Here is a 20348-nt window from a genome sequence, read left to right as displayed (position 1 = left end):
CTTACAGTCTTTTCGGGTGTAGATCTGGCGATTGCTCCTAGTATGCTGGGCAAAACGTTTGACTCGTGGGGCGTATTTTTCAGTACTGGGAGCAGTATGAGCGACAGAGCCTGTTGGTATACCGCACGAGGGACTGCCAAACGACAAAACTGTACAGCAGCAAGCGAACGAATCGCCCCGATCTGCAAGTACCTGTTCAGTTTGGATGTGCATTTCGGAAGCATGCACGCTCGGTTGCCAGCAGAAATCCCGATCGACGGGCAAAAGGGCCAAGCGTATGGAAAGATATCGAAACTGCAAGGCAATGTTTCGCGTTGCGGTCGTGCGAACCGGAGTCAACGCTGACGGAGAGCCTAATTGAACAATTAAAGTAACGAAAGAGGTTTGCTATTTAATTTAAAATTATAGATTTGTTACAAAAGTTTGCTGGGTTGACTTTATTAATATCACTATGACATTGTTATGGCAATGTTGCTACAAGAGCGCATTCACAACCATGTCACGAACGAAACAATCTACACCGCTCTGAAGCAGTGCAAAGATTTGGTCAGTGACTCGGTATTGTCCATGCTCGATGCGTTTGGCCATACCAACACTGAAACGAAGCAGATTGCAAGTTACGTGGCTGATTCTCTTGGTACGATGTATGTTTATCAAACGTAAATACCTCTCAGTTAAAAGGTTTGTTAGGTCTTCCGGTCTCGACACAGCAAATTCGGAACCTCAAGAGCGCAAGACTTGGAAGTTTATGTGCGGAGGACCGTCTGAAAGCCGTGCCGACGGATTTTGCTGCCGACGAAAGCAACAAATGCGATGTTCTTCAAGGCGAATGGGACCAAACGATTGGCATCGTGCTGCAAACAAATGCTCAAAAGCAGATCGTCAGCCGCTGGGGCGATACACTTGCACTAGACTGGACCCACAACTGCACTAATCTGGGTTTCTATGTCGGTAACGTCTAAAGTCGCGCTACTTTCCTATTGCGTATGCTTCTTGAAGTTGTGTAATTTTACAGAATGATGCAGCTGCACACCTGCATGGCAGAATTACTGACACTTTGGTTGAATATCTTTTCAGAAAGTTTGGTCGCTACCGTTTCGACGGGGCGTGATATCTCCGTGCTGGATTTCTTGTGCTTGAATCAGCAGAAGGAGACGCTGTTGGCGGTGTTGACATGGTTCAAAGATAAAAATGTGGGGTGGGTCCGGCTCGAGAGCCTTGTCATAGACAAAAACTTCTCTGAGTGGGCGACACTACGAGAGGCATTTCCATATGCGGTGGTACGTGCCGCATGCTTTTCGTGTCATTATACAGGTTCTAATATAGGTACAGACTTTACTTTGCCAGTTTCATGCACAGCGCTACGTGAGGAAAATGATAAATGGAACGAAGAGAAAGGTATATGGAAAGAAGTACTTTGTTGAACCTAGGTTTCGTGATGAAGTGGAGAAATTGTTTCATGAAATGATCTATGACCCCTCTAAAGAGACGTTTGTGAATCGATTGGAGGCGTTTGAGCAACGTGTAAGTGAAACTGCCCCAGATTTTGCAAGCTATTTTGATCGGAACTGGACAACATGCAGTAGTGCCTGGGCAAATTGCGGCCGGCGTCGTTGTTTCTCAGCTGGAAATACTACTACCAGCCGCGTGAGGGCGGGTTGGAACCAGCTAAAGCAGTTATTGGGGGGAAACGACCATTGATCGGTGTGTGCTCGTCATTTTGCAGCATCAACTTACGGTTCTTAGGGACTTCAATACGGCTTTCACTTTGTTCGAAGTTTGTCCTCCGGCGGCAGACCCAGTCCCGACAGCATTATAGAATTGACTGGCTTCTTAGCTCCTTACACGTTTCGTCAGGCTAATGAGCAATGGGAGCGCTATCAGTTGGAGGGGAAAAAGTGGAGGTAGTCTCACGAAAATAGCGTTTCGGGGGCTACTTATACTATGGCTATGTCCGAAGGAGACCGGATTCAAGTTCTGTGCCCTACTGTTAAAGATATAAAGTGTGACTACAAATTCTTCGTGACAATGCGGCTTCTGTGCCAGCACCTATGCAGCTTTTTGATTGCACATTCAAGCCAAGATAAGTTTGAAGTTGCACAACTTTATCAGCGTTGGTCTATGAAAGCTGCTCTATCTGTAATACCACACGTGGACTCAAGTATGCAGCAGCTAAAAATTATTAGTAGATACGGTCAACATACCTCCCAAGCTCCCACCGTACGTATCACGCTCGCTGCCAGGTCTCGCATCGCCTACGTAAAGCTCAAGAAAGGTGGAGCAAGCGAGCGCACGGTCGTATCCGAATTCGAAAAGTACAACGTAGTCCGTGCAGAAGTAATGGCCTTGGTGGATGCACTACAGCTACTTCTGTCACACAAGTTCTACGAGGTGTTTGGAGATGTCCGTGAGCCTATCAATGCGTTTCAAGCAAAGTGGGCCTTAGGTCACAGTGCTCCATCAAATGTTGAAGACGTTGACGAATCGAGTTCACACGAAGTTAACCAACTTCAGCCAGTGGTTAAAGAATATCAAGACGATTCTGTGGAAGTTGCGCAGCTTTTCACGGAAAATATCGAGCTGCCGAGAGATCCAGCTACTGCCAGCACTCCTGAGGCATGCATTTCGATACTAGAACCACCATTGGATGACTTAGAGGCGTGTTACCGGGAGAACCCGTCGCAGGTGTCGCTGCCGGACCTAGACTTTAGCGAGCAGTCGCAAGATGTACTGCGGTTGGCTCCTACGAACACTGCGGCAGTCTCGGGCCATCGGCTGCACATTCACTTAGTGGGAATGTGAATGCAAAACGAGGTGACACCGTCTCGAACTTCAGCCAGTGGTTAAAGAATATCAAGACGATTCTGTGGAGGTTGCGCAGCTTTTCACGGAAAATATCGAGCTGCCGAGAGATCCAGCTACTGCCAGCACTCCTGAGGCATGCATTTCGATACTAGAACCACCATTGGATGACTTAGAGGCGTGTTACCGGGAGAACCCGTCGCAGGTGTCGCTGCCGGACCTAGACTTTAGCGAGCAGTCGCAAGATGTACTGCGGTTGGCTCCTACGAACACTGCGGCAGTCTCGGGCCATCGGCTGCACATTCACTTAGTGGGAATGTGAATGCGAAACGAGGTGACACCGTCTCGCATTTCAACTTATAAAAATTACCTTACCCATCGACAGCCCGCGCAAAATCTGCGTCCAGGGTGAGGTGAAAGAGAGCCATTGCGACTGTCCTATAGATTTGGGAGCTGTCCTCGAGTGGATGATGTATACCTGTGACCTGGACGTCGTCGGTAGGACGGCATCGAAATATCCCGTGCGTTACGAAAAGCGCTACATGCTGTCGAGGGCCCCTACTGTCTTGTGGAGCTCTAGGAGCTCTGTCGTTACTGATGCCAGCTACGTGATCTCACGGAAGCTGCTGCAGCGCGTGAACTCTGCTTTAGTTGAGTACGCTAAGGCGCCAGACCGGAAGAAGGACTACGAGCTGGTAGGCGATGACCCTGACGACGTTGTGGCCGCAGCTTACGTGGTAGCTGAACTTGGAGGCTTTTCAAGGTGCGGGACCATGCATTGTATTGTGGGTGAATTTAAGCAATGTGTGTATAATCTTTGAATCGACTACGTGAGGCTGGTTTGGGCCTATTATGACGTGCTAAATGTCATCGAGGAGTACCACAAGGATATCGCGTGGGTCGAACGAGACTAAAGCTCTGCTGGACAACTGAAGTTTTCTTTTCTGGCCAAAATCCAAGCCTCGCCTGAAGTTTTGGCGAGCGAAGTTGCGCAGCTTTATCGCACTGCAACTATTTCACGTGGATTGCTTCCAACACGACGCTCCATCGGGTCTACGTTTGGGGAGATGGTGGGGAGAATTGCTCGCAACAAGCAGCTGAACGATGTAGCTATGGTTCTAGCGCTGTGGCACGTATCGAAGTACAGCCCGATCTGCTACGCTGTCGACTCCATCTCTGTGACGGACAAGAAGATTTTTAATCCGGATTATAAACGCTCTAGCGTACTGGTGCCGGTACACATGATCGCTCTGAAGCATTGGATGATCCAGATAGTAGAGGTTAAAATGACGGACACGGAGCCGTCCAAGCGCAAAATCTGGGCAACGTTTTACGATCCACTCGGTGAGGATTCGAATCTGGAAATATGTCAGGCAAAGTGGACGTCATTTACACTACCTCTCCTGGAAGCGTGGTTTAAGCGAGATAAGGACCGCGAAAAGTTCCGCAACCTGGCTTCCAACATGCGTGTAAAGAAACACAAGAAGAAGGGCGGTTGTACACAGAGGAATGAAACTTTAACTACTGAAATGGAGTTTCCGGCTGTCTTGGCAGTGAACATGACATGCCCGACCCAGGTAGATGGTGTCAGCTGTGGGGTTCTGTGTGCGGCTCAAGCCTACAACTACATCACAGGCGAGCGTTCATTAAAGGCAGCCAAAAGAATATCGAACAGCGACGTAGAGCTTATACGACTTCGGCTTTTGTGGGCAACTCTTCATGATGGAGTCACGCCAGATGGAGCTATGGACGCTGCGTTATGGGCAAAAATGGTGGAGATCAGGAAGATGGTCAAGAAAGTATTTAGTTGAAGATAACATCTCTGCCAATACACATTCATTTTTCAAAAAATCATCCTTGATCTTACTACACTTGGTGATTGCTAATAGCAGTACTCAGAACCTTTGAAAATGGCTCACTCACTCTCTGACGCAGCTCGACGCCTATAGTTGCTGTGACGAGGTCACACAGCACCTTGCGCTAGAGGAAGTTAGCTTCCGAGAGCATACAAACTCTCAGTGAACGGCAGCTCACAGGTCCCCTCTTTATCAAAAGAGAGCGAAGTGACCTATTTAAGGTAGAATGTAAACTGAGTATATTTATAGGTAGATAAAGCTTGGATTTAATACAAACTATAAGTCACCTATAGAAATGCAATGTCACCAGCCAATGGTTGGCTTTGGACGACCTTGGTATCTTGTACCAAATATCCCGGAGTATGACGTGTCATACTTCTGAAGTGTCACATGTCACACTTCATGTAACCAGGATTACACGTAGGGCTACGTACTTCGTTACATCCTCCCCCACTTAGGTTCGGTTTACCGACCAATCAGAATGAAGAAGTGTTCGTCACAAACTTTCATTCTCAAAGTCGAAAACCATCGACTTGGCCGCGCGAGCGCGGCGGAGGCTCACTTCACAGTTAGAGCCTCGAGCAACAGTCTGTGCGCTCTTCTTCTTGGTCTCCACTTCGACCGTAAGCCATGCCTCGTGGCACTGCAAAGAGCGGTGCGAAGACACGCTCCAAGGCTGCTGCTGGAAAGGCGCAAGCCAAGAGCACTAAGCCTCACGGCAAAGGCTCTGCACTTCAGGAGGCTACTCAGGTGGCCTCCGAGGCGGTCGGTTCCTCGGGTGACGCTGCTGTGGGCAAGCGAGCAGGCAAGCGCCGCAGCCCGTCGCCCTCGGCCTCGGCCTCTCCAGACAACCGTCCGAACCCTCGGTTCGCTGAACGTGAGTTCGACTCTGGCAGTGAGGACGAAGCCGAGTCCGAGAGCACGCACGATGCTCCTGCGGGCTCTGCGGGGGGGCACAGCTCAGTGCCCAGTGAGCATTAGGACGACAGCATGCAGTCGCTCGCTAGTGATCAAGGTGATCACAGTCCTAGGACGTCTGTGCGCTCTGAGAGTCCGGCCGTCAAGGCTAAGGGCACTCCCAAAGCCGGTGGCGATGAGGAAGAGAAACCTCGCAAACGTCTCTCGCTTGCCGAGGGTCTTGCGCGTGCAAAGGCCTCTAAAGCCGAAGGCACCAAGCCCTCTAAGAAGCGTACAGCTTCTAAGTCTCCACTCCGCGAGGAGAAGGAGACTCGGTACTCCCATCGGGGCCTCTTCGACGCCTCGGATGAAGAGGAAGAGAAGGAGGAAGAAGAGGAGGAGGAGGGTGCTATCGCTGAGCCCCGGGAGGTCTCGAATGACCTCGACCAGCAGCATAAGGATTTTCAAGCTGCCCAGCGTGTGCGTGGGTGCTCGGTGGTGGCACCCGTCAGCCAGGGAGCTGCCATCAACTCAAGAGGGTATTGGCCTCCCGAGGAGAGCTCTGGGGCTGACCTCTTCTTAGAGTTTCTCGTCGCTCCTCGTGGCCTTGCGGGCGGTCACACCTCTAGGGGCATCTACGAACGTGCCCTTGTTCAGAAAGAACAGTTGTTCGTTGACAACTTGGAGGCTGCTCGGTGTGTGCTTCTCGCGCCAAACCGCATCCCCTTAAGGACTTCACGACTTGTCGTAAGAAGCCCGAGACCCGGGGTGGTCTCTATCCTCTTTAAGGATACCCCTGGGTTCTTCCCGAGAACTGCCCCACCTGGAGTTCTTGTGAGGACATGTTCTGGGCTTGGGTGGAGTCTCTCAAGTACTCACTCACGGAGCTACGAGAACTCCATGAAGATCAGCTGTTGTCCCGCATCCTGGACCAGCGTGATCTTCGTGTTCGGTTTGCCCACTTGGTCAGCAAGCGCATGCTGCCAAGGGACATGCTGAGCGCGCGGCTTCCAGCGCTCACGATGAGCGCGGGTACGGAATGTATTCATCGTCTGTACCCCGTTCGGGCAAGAAGCCCCGGGCTACTTATGAAGCTGCCGCCGCTTCTGCTCCCAGATTGCGACAGCCTTCGGGAAATCAATCAGGAGCCGTTCAATCGGCTCCCACGAGTTCTCGGAGTGGGCATAACCCCTCCACTTCACGAGGAGCTGTCGCTTACCGCGACGCCGTTGCTCCTGGAGGATCCGCTCCACGTGGAAGTGGACTTCTCCATTCCGGTCAAGCAGGGGCGGAGGTGCCCTCGTACGAGTACGAGTACTCGGCGCCTCCCGAACGCCACTCTCGTCCGAGTGCTCCGGCTGCGGGTCCGACACAGGGCCCTGAGGTTGACCGCCTCCGTCAACGTGTCCACGTGCTTGAGATTGCACTTGGCCTTGGGACTGGCGGTGATGCTGCCGCCCAGGCCGGGATTTAGGGCGACCTCGCTCGTCTTGATGGGCCGCCTAGACCTGTTGGAGCGTGAGGTCGCGAGCCTGCATCTGCGGGTGGATCGCCGGGCCTCTTCATCCGATCTGGACGAGGCCTTCCGCATGATCCGACGGATCGAGGCTCTGTTGTTACGTCCGGAGCCGCCTTCGACGCACTCCCAGACGTACGCGTATGGTGCGTACCCGGCGTACTCTGCGTACTCCGCGTATGGCTCCGGGGTTCGTTCGTACGGAGCCCCTCCTGCGTACGGTTTTGACCGCAGCTTTGCCGTACAGACCGAGGCTTGGGTGCCTGCTCCGACGCCCTCGTCGACGTCTGTGGTCGGCCCTCGCTTCGAGGAGCTGGGCCAAGGTGGGTCTGCAAGTCAGCAACCCCCTGCGGATCAAAGTACCGCTTAAGACGTCCAACATAGAACGTCGGGTGCGTCGTCATTGACTTAGGCAGGTCGATGGTGTACGACGCACCATGTCTGGCCAGGACTGCAAATGGTCCGATGAAGCGGTGCTTCAGCTTGTTGCTGCCGACAGAGCTGACAGTGTCAAGAAATAGGTTCCTCGTGTCTAGTAACACTAAGTCCCCCACTTTAACTACACTTAAGTTTCCTCTTCCATGTTTGTCGGAGTACTCCTTTTGTCTTTCCTGGGCCGCTGCCATGGCATCGCGGACCCTGCTGACAACGCTCAGCTTGGTATCTATAAAGGATTCCACTTGCTTCCGCAGCGAAACTGGTCTCACATCCGAGACCTGGGAGGAAAGGGCTATCCAAGCTTCTCCCCCACTTAGAATAGAGGAGTCAGTGGCTCCTCGAAGAGTGAGAGGCACGCTGGTGTGACGGAAGCCGTTCAAGTAGAACGGCGTGAACCCCGTGGACGCGTGCACCGCGTTGTTGAGCGCAAACTCAACAACTGGAAGCTGCGTCGACTACGTACGTGGTGCTGCCGCGCACACACTGCGCAGAGGGTCCTCGAGCACTCGATTGACGCGCTCTGTCTGGCCGTCTGTCTGCGGATGATCCGCAGTGGCCATCTGCAGACGAGTTCCCAGTAAAGGAAACAGCGTTTTCCAAAACGCAGCCGTGAACCGCGGGTCTCGATCCGAGACAATCGTCTCCGGGAGACCGTGATAGCGGAACACGCCATCGACGGACAACCTTGCGGTTTGTTCGCCCGTAACAGTGACGGGAACCGGAGCAAGATGGTATATCTTGCTCAGCCGACACACGAACACCAAAATTCCGGTGTTGCCGTGTCCGTCGGCGGGAAGCCCAAAGATGAAGTCAAGACTCATCGACTTCCAACAGTCAGTCGGGACGGGCAGGCTCTGTAGTGGAGCCGAAGAGTGCCCTGCGGGTTTGACCCGCTGACATGTTTCACATGTCTTCACGTATCGGGCGACCCACTTGTACATGTGGGTCCACCAGAAGGCCTGAGAGACCGACAGAAAGGGTTATCGTGGCCCAAGGGGTCGCTGGAGGGCGCATCGTGCGCCTCCGCGAGGATGTCGAACTTCAGGTCCTGTCGTTGGGTACGACACCACCCGTGGAGGTTCATTGGGCTCCATCCGGTAATAGAGGAGGCCATCCTTCAACTCATATCGGTGGAGCCGTGAGCGCTGTCGCGACGAGAGCCAGTCGGACTTCGCGCTCGTTCCTGCCGTGAGGAACTTGACGATAGGCGCGACAGCCTCATCGTCCCGATATGCCATGCGTATCCGATCATATAGATCCGTTGTCACCCATGTGAGGTGGGCCAACTCATAGTCAGGACGCCGAGAGAGGGCGTCCGCAAGCACGTTGAGCTTGCCCGGATTGTACTCGACGCAGAAGTTGTATTCCGCGAAGAAGGTCAGCCACCTCGCCATCCTTTGGGAGAGGTGAGGCGAGTGAGTCGCTGTCCTCAAGGATACGTGGTCTGTGTAGATCACGAAGGGCCGGGAGCCCAGAAGGTGAACACGGAACTTCACAAGGGCATATTTCATTGCCAGGAGCTCCTTGTCGTGGACAGGGTAGTTCCATTCGGCGGCTTTGAGCTGCCTGGACTGGAGCGAGATGACTCGTTTATGTCCAGCCGTGTCGGCCTGCAGCAATGCACACCCGATGGCGTAGTCGGAGGCATCGCAGACGACGCTAAACGGCTTCGTCTCGTCTGGCAGGGCCAGGACAGGGGCCTCTTGGAGACTGGCATTGATGCTGTCAAAGACATCCTGGTGCTCTCGCTCCCAGTGCCAGTCGATGTCCTTCTGAAGGAGGCCCGACAAGGGCTTAGCAAAACCCGCGTACCCCGCGCTGTACTTGTGAAGGAAGTTAACCACTTTCGGAGATCCTTCTGGGATCGGGGCGTTGGCCATGCTGCAATGGCCTTGACCTTGTCTAGGTCAGCCCGAACGCCCACGTTGCTTACGAAGCAACCGAGAACGTTAATCTCTGGTGATGCGAAGACGCACTTGTCGATGTTGGCGTAGAGCTTGTGCGCTCGCATCACGTTCAACACTCGACGGAGGTGCCCCAGATGCACCTCCATGGCCGTCTTGCCTCCCTCGGCACGGCTATGGACGAAGATGTCGTCGAAGTACGTCTGTACGAAGGCGCGCAATGGCCTGGACAATTTCGTCACCAGGCGGTTGAACGTCACCGGGGCATTAGACAAGCCCTGCGGCATGACGAGCCACTCCCAAAGCATGCCGCTTAGAGTGCTCATCGCGGTGAGCGGGATGTCGCTCGCGCGCACCAGGATCGGGTAGTATCCGTCTACTAAACCCGGCGCACTGTACAGTACGCTTCCAGCCATGTTGTCAGCAACACATCCTTTCGTGGGATTAGTGTTTGGGCCGGCACCGTCGCGCTGTTCAGCTTGTTATAAGCATGAACTAGACGCCACTTTCCGTTCGGCTTCCGAACACAGAAATTTGGCGTCGAGTGCGGGGACTTCGACTCCCGCACCATGCCTGCCTTCGCTTTCGCGGTGAAGAAGGCATCAATGACCTCGCACTGTTCGCGCGGGAGAGGCCATTGCCTCGTGACACAATACTTTGTGCCAGGCACGAGATCAATCTCGTGCCGCACGGTGGGAGTTGGGTCGGTGGGTGTTTGCTCACCACGTCCGCATACTCCGTCACCAAAGGATACACCTGGTCCTTGGGGTTCTTAAGAATCTCAGAACCCAAGCGCGTCAGACGCTGCTTGCTTAGGTCTTCCAGGACGTTCTCGTCCAAGACAGAGGAGGAGTTCAGCTCCTCCCGAGTGGTCGGAGGTCTCATGAGCACCATCTCAGCAACATTTCCAGCCTTGAGGTTGGCCAGGAAAGACTCGACCGTCATTTCCTCGAGGTTCAGTATCTCTGCAACCTCTGGCAACGGCTCCAAGTGGACACCAGATGCCTTGACGGGTAAACCGGTCTCGCCATCGAAGATGTGATAACACTCTTCCACCGGCCTTGTCGGAGGAGCCTGGGTCCTGGACTCTGAGTCGCTTGAAGCGACGTCGATCTGAACGATGTTCGGATCCGACTTGTGGCGGCGGCGGCGTCGTCGTCGACGGCGACCGTGACGTGGAGCTTTGCTTCCCACGTCTGGGGATGTCGGTGCTCCGACATCCGAGGCACTCGTGGCCTCATGTGGTACTGTGGTACCCACACAGGAAGCGTGTTCGACGCCTTCCTCTTCAGTTAAGGTCTGGGCGACCGCGTGTGGCACTATGTTACCCACACAGGAAGCGTATCCGACGTCTTCCTCTTCAGTTAAGGTCTGGGTGACCGCGTGTGGCACTATGTTACCCACACAGGAAGCGTATCCGACGTCTTCCTCTTCAGTTAAGGTCTAGGCGACCGTGTGTGGAACTCTGTTACCCACCTTGAACACACTATTGTCAGTGTTCGTGACAGCTGCAGCTGTCTGCGGAACTAAGTTACCCGCTTGTGGACCTAAGTTACCCACTTGGCCAGCGCCTCCTCTGGGCGCTGCCACCATCAAAACATCCTTCGAGTCGTCATATACGTCGACGACTATCAAGCATCTGCCGGATGCTTTGGTACCCTGGCAACCCTTGCGGGCGCCCCGGGTCCTGACAGAGGTGGGAACATGGCTCACCAATGCTCTGTCGGACTGCGCAGGGCGGCTGGCACCGATTGCCTTGCCTCGCCAGTCGATCCAGGGCTCGTGCTTCTCAAGTCAGGGCATGCCCAGGATCATGTCATATGGATCCATATCGAGAACAGTGAACTGTTCGAGGCTGTCAAAGTCTTCAAACTTGATGGCCAGATCCACTTCGATGTTAGGGACAGTGACGACCTTCCCGTCGGCCAGTTGCACTGACACCGTCCCGTTGCCCTTGCTCTCTCTCAAAGCATCGGACAACTTGTTGCTATTACGAGCAACTGTCTGGCGGCGTGCGAAATTCTCGACGCCCCAGAATCGATCAAGATTCTAAAGGGATGGTCGTATCCCCGTACACATCCGTGTACTACGAGCAACCCGCCGCTGCTCTTCGCCGATTCGAGAGTGCGAAGACTCTCAGGGGCTAAGTCCCCGTGGTACGCGCCACCCGCGCACTCTTTACGAAGACTTAGTTCTTTCCCAGTAGGGCGCCTCGCCCCTACTGGTTTCCGGCGTCCCCCTGTCCCCGGGATCCTGGCTTCTGCCAGCGACCCTTGAGGACGGGCTTGGGGAAAGACCGTCTGTGGAGTCTTTCCGCGGGACAGTCGCGCTTGAAGTGGTCCATCTTCCCGCAGCCGAAGCAGCGGATGTCACGTTGCTCGGCGGACCCGAGCTCCATGGGAGCTGGTCCGTTGGAGTTCGTTCGACCGGGAGTCGACAAAGAACTCCCCGGTCATGCTGAGGCCGGCGTACGCGCCTGGCGATGGCTGTATTCTTCCTGAAGAGCCACTTGAATCGCCTCTTCAAGGGTGCTTGACTGCACCCGGAACAGCTGAGTGCGCGCTGGGCCCACTCGAAGGCCGTCCATGAACACTGTCATTTTGATGTGTTCGTTGAGTGGGTTTCCCAATAGGGACGCCGTGAGCTCCCGTATTTCCTGGACGTACTTATGCAGCTCACGCCTCTCTTGCTTGAACGAGAGGAAGCGCGAACGCTGGCGGTACTCGTAGTTCGCCGGGAGGAACGCGGCTCGGAGCTGTTCACACAACTGAGCCCAGGATGTGAAACATCCAGGGGATGTTGCCTCCCGTGTGTACACCCGGCTCTTAGCACGGCCGCTAAGGTTGGAGAGTGCAAAAGCAACACGAAGTTGCTCGGTCGAGATCAGAGCCGCGTCCATTGCGAGCTCTACTTCTTGGACCCAGAAGTGAAGGTTCTCGCCTTCCTTCCCTTCATACGGCTTAACCTTCAGCCGTATTGGCTTCGGTGGGGCGGATTAGCTTCCGCCGCCGGAGCCTGCAGGTTCTTCCGCACATGCGCGATGAGCCCCTTCTCGTAAGCGTCAAACGCATTGACGCGCTCGAGCTGCTCGGCCGGTGTTGACACCACCAGGCTCTGCGGGGCCTCCATCCCGACGATGCCTGCCATCTTCCGAACCGACTCGAACTGTGAGTCGTTCATATGGGAGAAGTCATTCCTATCCATGGCAACGAGCTTCGGAGAGGTTCAGGTAGTCTACCCGCGGTGGAGTGGATTGACTTCTAGTTCTACCAAGTGTGACGGGGTCCCACAGCACCTTGCGCTTGAGGAAGTTGGCTTCCGAGAGTATACAAACTCTCAGTGAACGGCAGTTCACAGGTCCCCTCTTTATCAAAAGAGAGCGAAGTGACCTATTTAAGGTAGAATGTAAACTGGGTATATTTATAGGTAGATAAAGCTTGGGTTTAATACAAACTATAAGTCACCTATAGAAATGCAATGTCACCAGCCAATGGTTGGCTTTGGACGACCTTGGTACCTTGTACCAAATATCCCGAAGTATGACGTGTCATACTTCTGAAGTGTGAAGTGTCACACTTCATGTAACTAGGGGTACACGTAGGGCTACGTACCCCGTTACAGTTGCCGTCTGCACTGCTTCGTTCATGTCTTCAGAGAGGCGTGCAGCGATTCCTTCGTCCAGCTCAAGCAGATCTCCCAGCAGTCTTTGCATCTTGACCAGCTTGAGCTGGAGCTCCTCGATCTCTGAGACACGGCTCCACAGCAGTTTCGACACAGTCACACTTCGCCTGGAGACCTTGTCGCTGGGGTTAGCGATTAGCATTGTTACCAGTGCCGCCGTGTCCTCCCCTGTGGGCATCCTGATCGTCTTTTGGCGTCGTATCGATCTTCGTCTAAGTCTTTGCGAATGGATCGGTCCGGGCCGCTCTCTCCCGGTGTGGTAATTTACCACGAACGGCGCGGGTCACAGAATAATTCATAAATAGTTTGCATTCGATTTAACAGGGAAGCTGCTGAATGGCGCCGATATAAAGGTGCATTAACGAGAGCCGCTTCATCGCACTTAACGGCATTCTTCGAACTTATTAGAGATTGTAGTGTACACACTGGTTATTTTCCGGCGAATATAAAATTTCACGCGTAAGTTTTACAATTCAGAAAATATCATGAATAGTTTAAGGGCGCAAGCGCCTTTAACGGTACTATTTATGCAAAATCCTTATGATGCTTGAACTTACTTCGGTTCATTTTGCACGAAGAATGCCTAAAAAAACACCTGATTTGAACGACGTTTTTCGTAACTGTCTTCATTATGGACAGAAAATGTCTGCAAAAAAGTCAATTCTGCCCCCCATTCGTGCCACACCAACCTCTACACTAACTAAGTGTGTTTGGTGGTATCGCGATTTTACTTCCTCCTGTCTGTGCGGTGCACCCCCTCTTTTGCGGCAGCCATGCGGATCATGATCAAGGGCGGTGTGTGGAAGAACACGGAAGATGAGATCCTAAAGGCAGCTGTAATGAAATACGGTATGAACCAGTGGGCGCGCGTGGCGTCGCTGTTATCGCGAAAATCAGCCAAGCAATGCAAGGCCCGCTGGTACGAATGGCTGGACCCAAGCATCAAGAAGACTGAGTGGAGTCGCGAGGAGGAGGAAAAACTACTTCATCTCGCTAAACTCATGCCTTCGCAGTGGCGCACCATTGCCCCCATTGTGGGTCGTACAGCTGCGCAGTGCATGGAGCACTATGAGCGGCTACTCGATGCAGCCCAGCAGAAGGAGGGCGTCGAAGTCAGTGATGACCCGAGACGTCTCCGCCCTGGGGAGATCGATCCCAACCCGGAAAACAAACCGGCACGTCCCGATCCAGTGGACATGGACGAAGATGAGAAGGAAATGCTGTCCGAAGCCAGAGCTCGTCTGGCCAATACCAAGGGCAAGAAAGCTAAGCGCAAGGCTCGTGAGAAGCAGCTAGAAGAGGCAAGACGTCTCGCTGTATTGCAGAAGAAACGTGAATTGAAGGCAGCTGGCATCATGTCGTCCAACCCGAGAGTAAGCACGAAGAAGCGCAAGTTCATCGACTATTCCAGTGAGATTCCGTTCGAAAAGAGAGCCCCAGCTGGGTTTTATGATGTCTCCGAGGAAAACCGACTTTCTAGCAAGGGACTTGACCCCAAGCACGCAGCGCTGCAGCTGGACAAATTTGAGGGCGTGCGTCGTGACGCCCAGGAGAAGAAGGAGCGCAAACAGGATGCTAAGCGGCAGAGATCGCTGATGAAGGCCAATCTACCGCAACTTATCGCTGCGGTGAATGAGAAAAACGACCCGATCAATGCGATCAAGCGCACTCCGCTTGAGCTGCCTGCTCCTGTGGTTTCCAACGATGAGTTAAGCGATCTCGCGAAGCTGGGATTACATGCTACCCACGCTGCTGCCACCGAGACGCGTGCTCTCATGGGTGACTATAGTATCACCCCACTGCGCTCTATCACTGGAGGAGCGAATACAACGCCTTTTAGTCGAGACGTGCACGAGAATATTATTCAGGAAACGGCCAATCTACTTGCCATGCGAGACAGTACTACCCCTTTATTGGGCGGTGAAAACGTGGAGCTCTATGAAGGAACAGGTTACGTGGGAGCTACCCCATCTAGGACACCATCATCTGCTGTGTCCAGTACAGTCAATGACAAGACGCCGATGTCTGCAGCGTGTACACCCCTGCGCGACGAGTTACGCATTAACCCAGAGCAGCTTTACGGCACAGAGGCTGAGAATGCTAAGGCGGAGAAGGCTCGGACAAAGCGCCAAGCTGCAAGCCTACGGAAGGGCTTTGATAGTTTGCCTGCTCCTCAAAACGAATATGAGATTAACGCTCCGGACAACGAAACGAATGACGAGGATCGTGCCACTGCTCTTCTCGAGGAGGACGCTGGTGAGCGAGAAGCTCGTAAGTATCACGAGCGTGAGCTGGAACGTGGACGTGAGCTTATGCGGAGATCAGCTGCCGTGCAAAAAGGGCTCCCTCGCCCATCGAAGGTAAAGAAATTGCTGATTCATAACGAAATTGACGAGGTTGCAGACGAAATGTATCGAATGCTGGAACACGATGTTGTTAAATACCCCGTGGATGATGGCAAGGCGAAGAATAGCAAGAAGCGCAAAAAATCCTCCCGCTCAGTTGCAATCCCGAACTTGCAACAGTTTTCTGATAGCGACATGGAGCGTGCTCGGCAAATGGTGCAAGTCGAGGCTACTTTATCTGGGGTGAACGACGTCTGGAAGTCCAAGGACGCCTTATTTCTTGGTGCGAAATGGGAGGAAGTCCAAGCGCGCCATTTGAGCAAGGCTGAGAGTGAAGGAAAGAGCGGTGATGTGTTTTTCCAGTTTGCTGATTCTCAGGGGGACAAACTGTGTGCCGTGCAAGCTCGTTTTGCGGAGCTGAAGGAAGCAGAGCAATTCCTTGCCAAGCGCGCCCACAAGCTGGACGAACGTGCTCGAGTCGTTAATGGTGGGTTTTACCGCCGCTCACAGCATGGCTTGGAGCTGTTGCGTGATCACATGATGGAGCTTCAGAATGCTGCAATTGAACAGGCATGCTTCAAGAATCTGTCTAGTCTTGAGACGCAGGCGCTGCAGAGCCGCATGGCACGCTCAGCGAACGAAGTGAACTCGCAGCAGCTTACTGAGGTGAAATTGCAGAAACATTATGCGGCTCTGATTCAAGAGCAGCAGTAATGCTACCAACGTGAACTTTTATCTACATTGTACTTCGAAGATACTACCTCCGTTCGGAAAAAGATAACCATTTGTTTTTTTTTGCGCAGCGCTCCGCCTCGTTCATTTGAGCGTTTATTAATTTGTGAGAGGCTGGCTAGCTAGCTTTATGACCGAGAGCTGACAGTGAGAATTAAGCAAGGCACAGGCGTTCATGCTCCGCCGTGCAACTACAGATACAAAAACGGATCGAAGACGGCAACTACATCGCCACATTCTGAAGGGGCGCTCAGTGGGCCTTCTGGAACTTCAGCGGTAGGCGGTGGGGGGCTGCTCGCTGCAAGAAGCAGCATGTACGCGTTAGCATTGGCGCGTGAGGTAGCGTCACAAGGCAGTGACGTAGGGAGAGTGCCAGCATGTACTTGCTTGTCCTTGTGCCGGAGGCGCGCCAACTTGTGCGTGGGTGTAAGTAGTGGGCGGGTCTGTCTGAGCGCACGCCGTATGTAGCCTTCCTTGATCAGCTGCTGAACCGGGTAGCAGCTCATGTTGGACGCGCGCTGAAGCAGACGCTGGCTTTCGCGCTCATTGACAGGAACTGCAGCGATTCTCTCGCACAGCTCAGCTCGAACCACCTTCTTCCTACCACATGCGCTCTTCCTTGACTTGACCACGGCTGCTACTCGATCTCCCATCGAATTGATTCCACGCCTCCAAATTCGCCCGACAACTTGGCGGCCCATACGGAAGTACGCTGCAACCCGAACGATCTCTCCATGTTTGAGCACTCCTCCCACGCTGCGAAGCAGTAAGGTCTCCCAGACGGCCTGGCGCTCACTGTCCGTGATCTCCCCCAGGTGACAGCTTTCAAAATGAAAGCTGGGAGCGGGAGCCAGTGATTCGAAATCCAAAAAGTGATCGGCATAGAGGGGGTATTGTTTTGGGTAGGCTGTAATATAATTGAAATGGTTATCTTTTTCAGAACGGAGGTAGTATCTCTTAAGTCGTACTCATTCCTACTCATCGTCACTAAACGACAGCACTGTCTTCGCAGACGGCGATGCACTTCGGACGCGACCAATGCGCAAATTTTCAAGCGAGTACTTTCGATGCATAAGACTGACCAACGTCTTGAGCTCGTGCCATTTTGCTGACATTGTGGACTTGTGGGCATCAGCCAGTTGGTCAAGCTTTCCCAGCATAATTTTCATTTCGTTTGCAGTGAGAATGTTCAGGAAAGCCTGCAGTGCCAGGTCCATTAGGGCGATCTTCTTACAAAGCAGATCGAATGGTGGCGTTTTCTTCGATTCCTTGCTGCTCTTGCGTGTCTCCGCATACTTCTGCGTCAAGTCCTCCACAATACCAGCGACGATATCCACAACAAGTCCACTTGGAATTGGAAATTTTAGAGGTTTTTCTGAAGTCGCCTGCACACAATTATCAACGATTAGCACGCCCGCTAATCACGAAACAAACCAAGCAAATGGACGTACCCCTTGTTGCGGATATTTGTCAATTCGATGTTGCAGGACGTAGACGGCCAGTCCCGTCGTGAGTTGTGTACCACGCATGGTGCGTGGAAGTCGACGGGCAACAGCAAGCCAGCCTGCAGCTGAATCAAACAGACCTTCGCTCGCTCCAGCAATCCGAAGAACGAGCTGCGGCGCCCACTCTCGTCGCCACTCAGCTCGAGGAAACACGTCTAGTAGTTCTTCGATACAAACAGTAGCCAGATCAACAATACTAGCATGGATGTCGCTCTCAAATTGCATGCGCAAAAAGAACATCGTAAAGCTGAATGCGTCATACCCTTCCAACTTAAGCGTCTTGACGCGTAGACACAGTACCAAGTACATCAGTACATAGTGCATATTCACGGTCGGAAACGGCAGCACGGGCCTCTTTGTCCATAGGGGTGTCACGGGGATCTTGCTTTTTACACTCATCGATCGCTTGCTGTCCTGGAAACCGTATGCACGAAAGGCATTGAGGAAGTCGTAGATAGACGGCTCCCATTCCATTTCGAATGGAGGAGTGTTCTTGCCAAATGCAGATCGAAAATTCTCAATCGGATGCGAGAAACAGGCCACTGGAAGAGCTGAGTTTAAGTTCGGGACTGACATCTTCTTAGCGGAGCTCTGAGTCAGGAAAAGATTGCTGAAGCACCCCCCAACCACATGACTGTTGCTGTGCGTTGACACTATAGCAAAAAAAACGTCATCGTTCGTCAAAGCACGCAAAAAATATCCCCATCCGCCACTAAGCTAGAGACTTACTCGTCATAAATAACCACGATCCAATCTTTGAAGGTAGTAATATTGGCGTCATCCCAGCGTCTCGTGTAGTCGAATCACTCTGGCGCTTAAGTATGCAGCGGATCAAAATGGCTTTGGACCACAGCAGTCCGCTCAGCTCTTCATCATCAGTAGACTGCATGGTCTCGTACACGAACTTGAGGTCGCTTTGTAGCTCGGTCTCCGTCGCCTTGTAAGCTCGGTACGGCAACGGCTGTTTAAAGCAGCAATTAATCATCAATTCTACCCTCTCTGTAGCCAGGTAACGCACCTCTAACATAGGCGTGAATACGTAACCAAACTTTTCTTCCGTAGCTGTCACCTCTGAGGCAGAGAAGAGGTAGCTGTCACCCGAAAGTGTCGACATGTTGGTGTCCATGCTGCTCATCAGCTTCCCCAGTGGCGCGTCCTTGTCTACCGTCTCACTCTCCTCGCGCAGTTTCTGAAGCTTGCGTTCGCGGTTCTCGCGTTTGCGCTTTTCCGCCAGGTCGTTGCTCAGCAGCGCATCCAGACTTGTAAACTCGTTCAGAATGGCGCTGGCCTTTTGCCTTTTTCCCCGGCCGCGACGCGTATCTTTCAGTATATCCTGATCATCCTCCTCCTCCGAAGAAGAAGAAGTATCACGAGATGTTCGACGCCGCTTGCGAGCAGTAGCGGAATCCTCAGGCCCCTTGGCAACTCGCGTTCGCCATGAAGCCGTTCTCGCCATCAGTCCACTTACAGTTTTTGATTGAAGGTGCACGTACGATATACCGTCACTTAAGTACGATCTGAGCGCTCTCGTTACTTATACCGGCACCTTCAGCAACTTTCCTTGCTAATCTAATAAATATAAGACAGCGTCGATACTTGTCTGGTCCGAAAAATAATTAACAGTTCTTCAAATCGGCGATAACTACGGTCGTACAGCTCCAACGGCAGCGTGGTTGAGCTAGTTTGAAAGCTCTACTTACGTAGCGTCAGCATTTTTTTAATGAACAAATTTCCCGCCATTTTTGCCAATACCTGACCATTTGAACTTTAACTTTATGGAGGGGTGGAGATTTTTTCGCTTTGACGTCAAAAATAATCAGAATTAAACTTTAAAATATACTAGAAAAAGCGCAAACGGAGCTTAATCGAGAAGTATATCACTAAAAGCATTTTCGTGTTCATACAAATCCTCATACGAACTCATTTTAACCAAACATTGACCAATCACACATGCGAGGGTTTATTTAAAGAAAACCTAACTGTAAATTATTTTCCGGCCGGAGAAGTGCTAACGAACAAGCTTAAAGTTGGCCAATTGCACTTATTAACAAGGGCTTTTAAATAACTTTAAATCTCTAAAATTGAAAAAATATTGAGCTCACAACACTCCTAAATGTATCGTCATTTCGAGGGCCCATTAATGGAGATAATATTTTTGAGCGACCACAACTTCTTCAGTTTTAAGCGTTCTGTAGCTTAGAAGGGCTCATGCGATAGAGGATACGCCCCGCTTTTGTTTAAGTGCTTAAATCGCAATTCGTACTTAGGTTCGTAAGTATAATTTTGTTTGACGCAGTCTCATATATTACCGTTGCAAAACCCTTCAGCACCTTCTCCTCGCTAATCGGATAGTACTACAGTATATTACCGCGCAGGTGGCACGGTTCGGACTAGTTTTGGTACTTATTGTTTTAGATACACAAATACACGAGCCCAAGACCAGATTCAAATACGGTACAGGCATTAAAACGTGATAATGAGACCGCTATGTTATCGATGGTGATCGATGATCCGAGTGTGAGGAAGAGCAGATTGTTGTAACAGGAAGCTGCCTGATTGCAGTGCAGCACTGTCATTCAAGCTGAGACCAGGCATATAGGAGACAAGAAGAACCACGTGCCAGTAAGAAGGGACGCGTGAGTTCAACGGGGCTTTTTGGCTGTTGATGATGC

At 52.4% G+C, this 20348-nt stretch overlaps 2 protein-coding genes across 2 annotated transcripts; one reads left to right on the top strand and one right to left on the bottom strand.

The window, feature by feature from the left end:
• Positions 1–13843: 13843 nt before the first annotated feature.
• PITG_01528 (cell division cycle 5-related protein, putative) lies at positions 13844–16233 on the top strand (the record flags this gene model as incomplete). Its single annotated transcript, XM_002908136.1, has 1 exon — positions 13844–16233. The coding sequence occupies one exon, from the start codon at positions 13868–13870 to the stop codon at positions 16151–16153; it is 2286 nt and encodes a 761-aa protein (XP_002908182.1).
• A 912-nt stretch (positions 16234–17145) lies between these two features.
• On the bottom strand, positions 17146–19132 carry PITG_01527 (uncharacterized protein; the record flags this gene model as incomplete). The annotated part of the gene is made up of 4 exons (XM_002908135.1): positions 17146–17556; positions 17623–18329; positions 18406–18637; positions 18695–19132. The coding sequence occupies 4 exons, from the start codon at positions 19130–19132 to the stop codon at positions 17146–17148; spliced, it is 1788 nt and encodes a 595-aa protein (XP_002908181.1).
• Between the last annotated feature and the right edge of the window lie 1216 nt (positions 19133–20348).

This window comes from Phytophthora infestans, genomic scaffold (assembly GCF_000142945.1).
Source record: "Phytophthora infestans T30-4 supercont1.2 genomic scaffold, whole genome shotgun sequence".
NCBI lineage: Eukaryota > Oomycota > Peronosporomycetes > Peronosporales > Peronosporaceae > Phytophthora > Phytophthora infestans.
The sequence above is the reverse complement of the archived record's forward strand: the minus strand, read 5'-3'. Positions and strand labels throughout refer to the sequence as shown.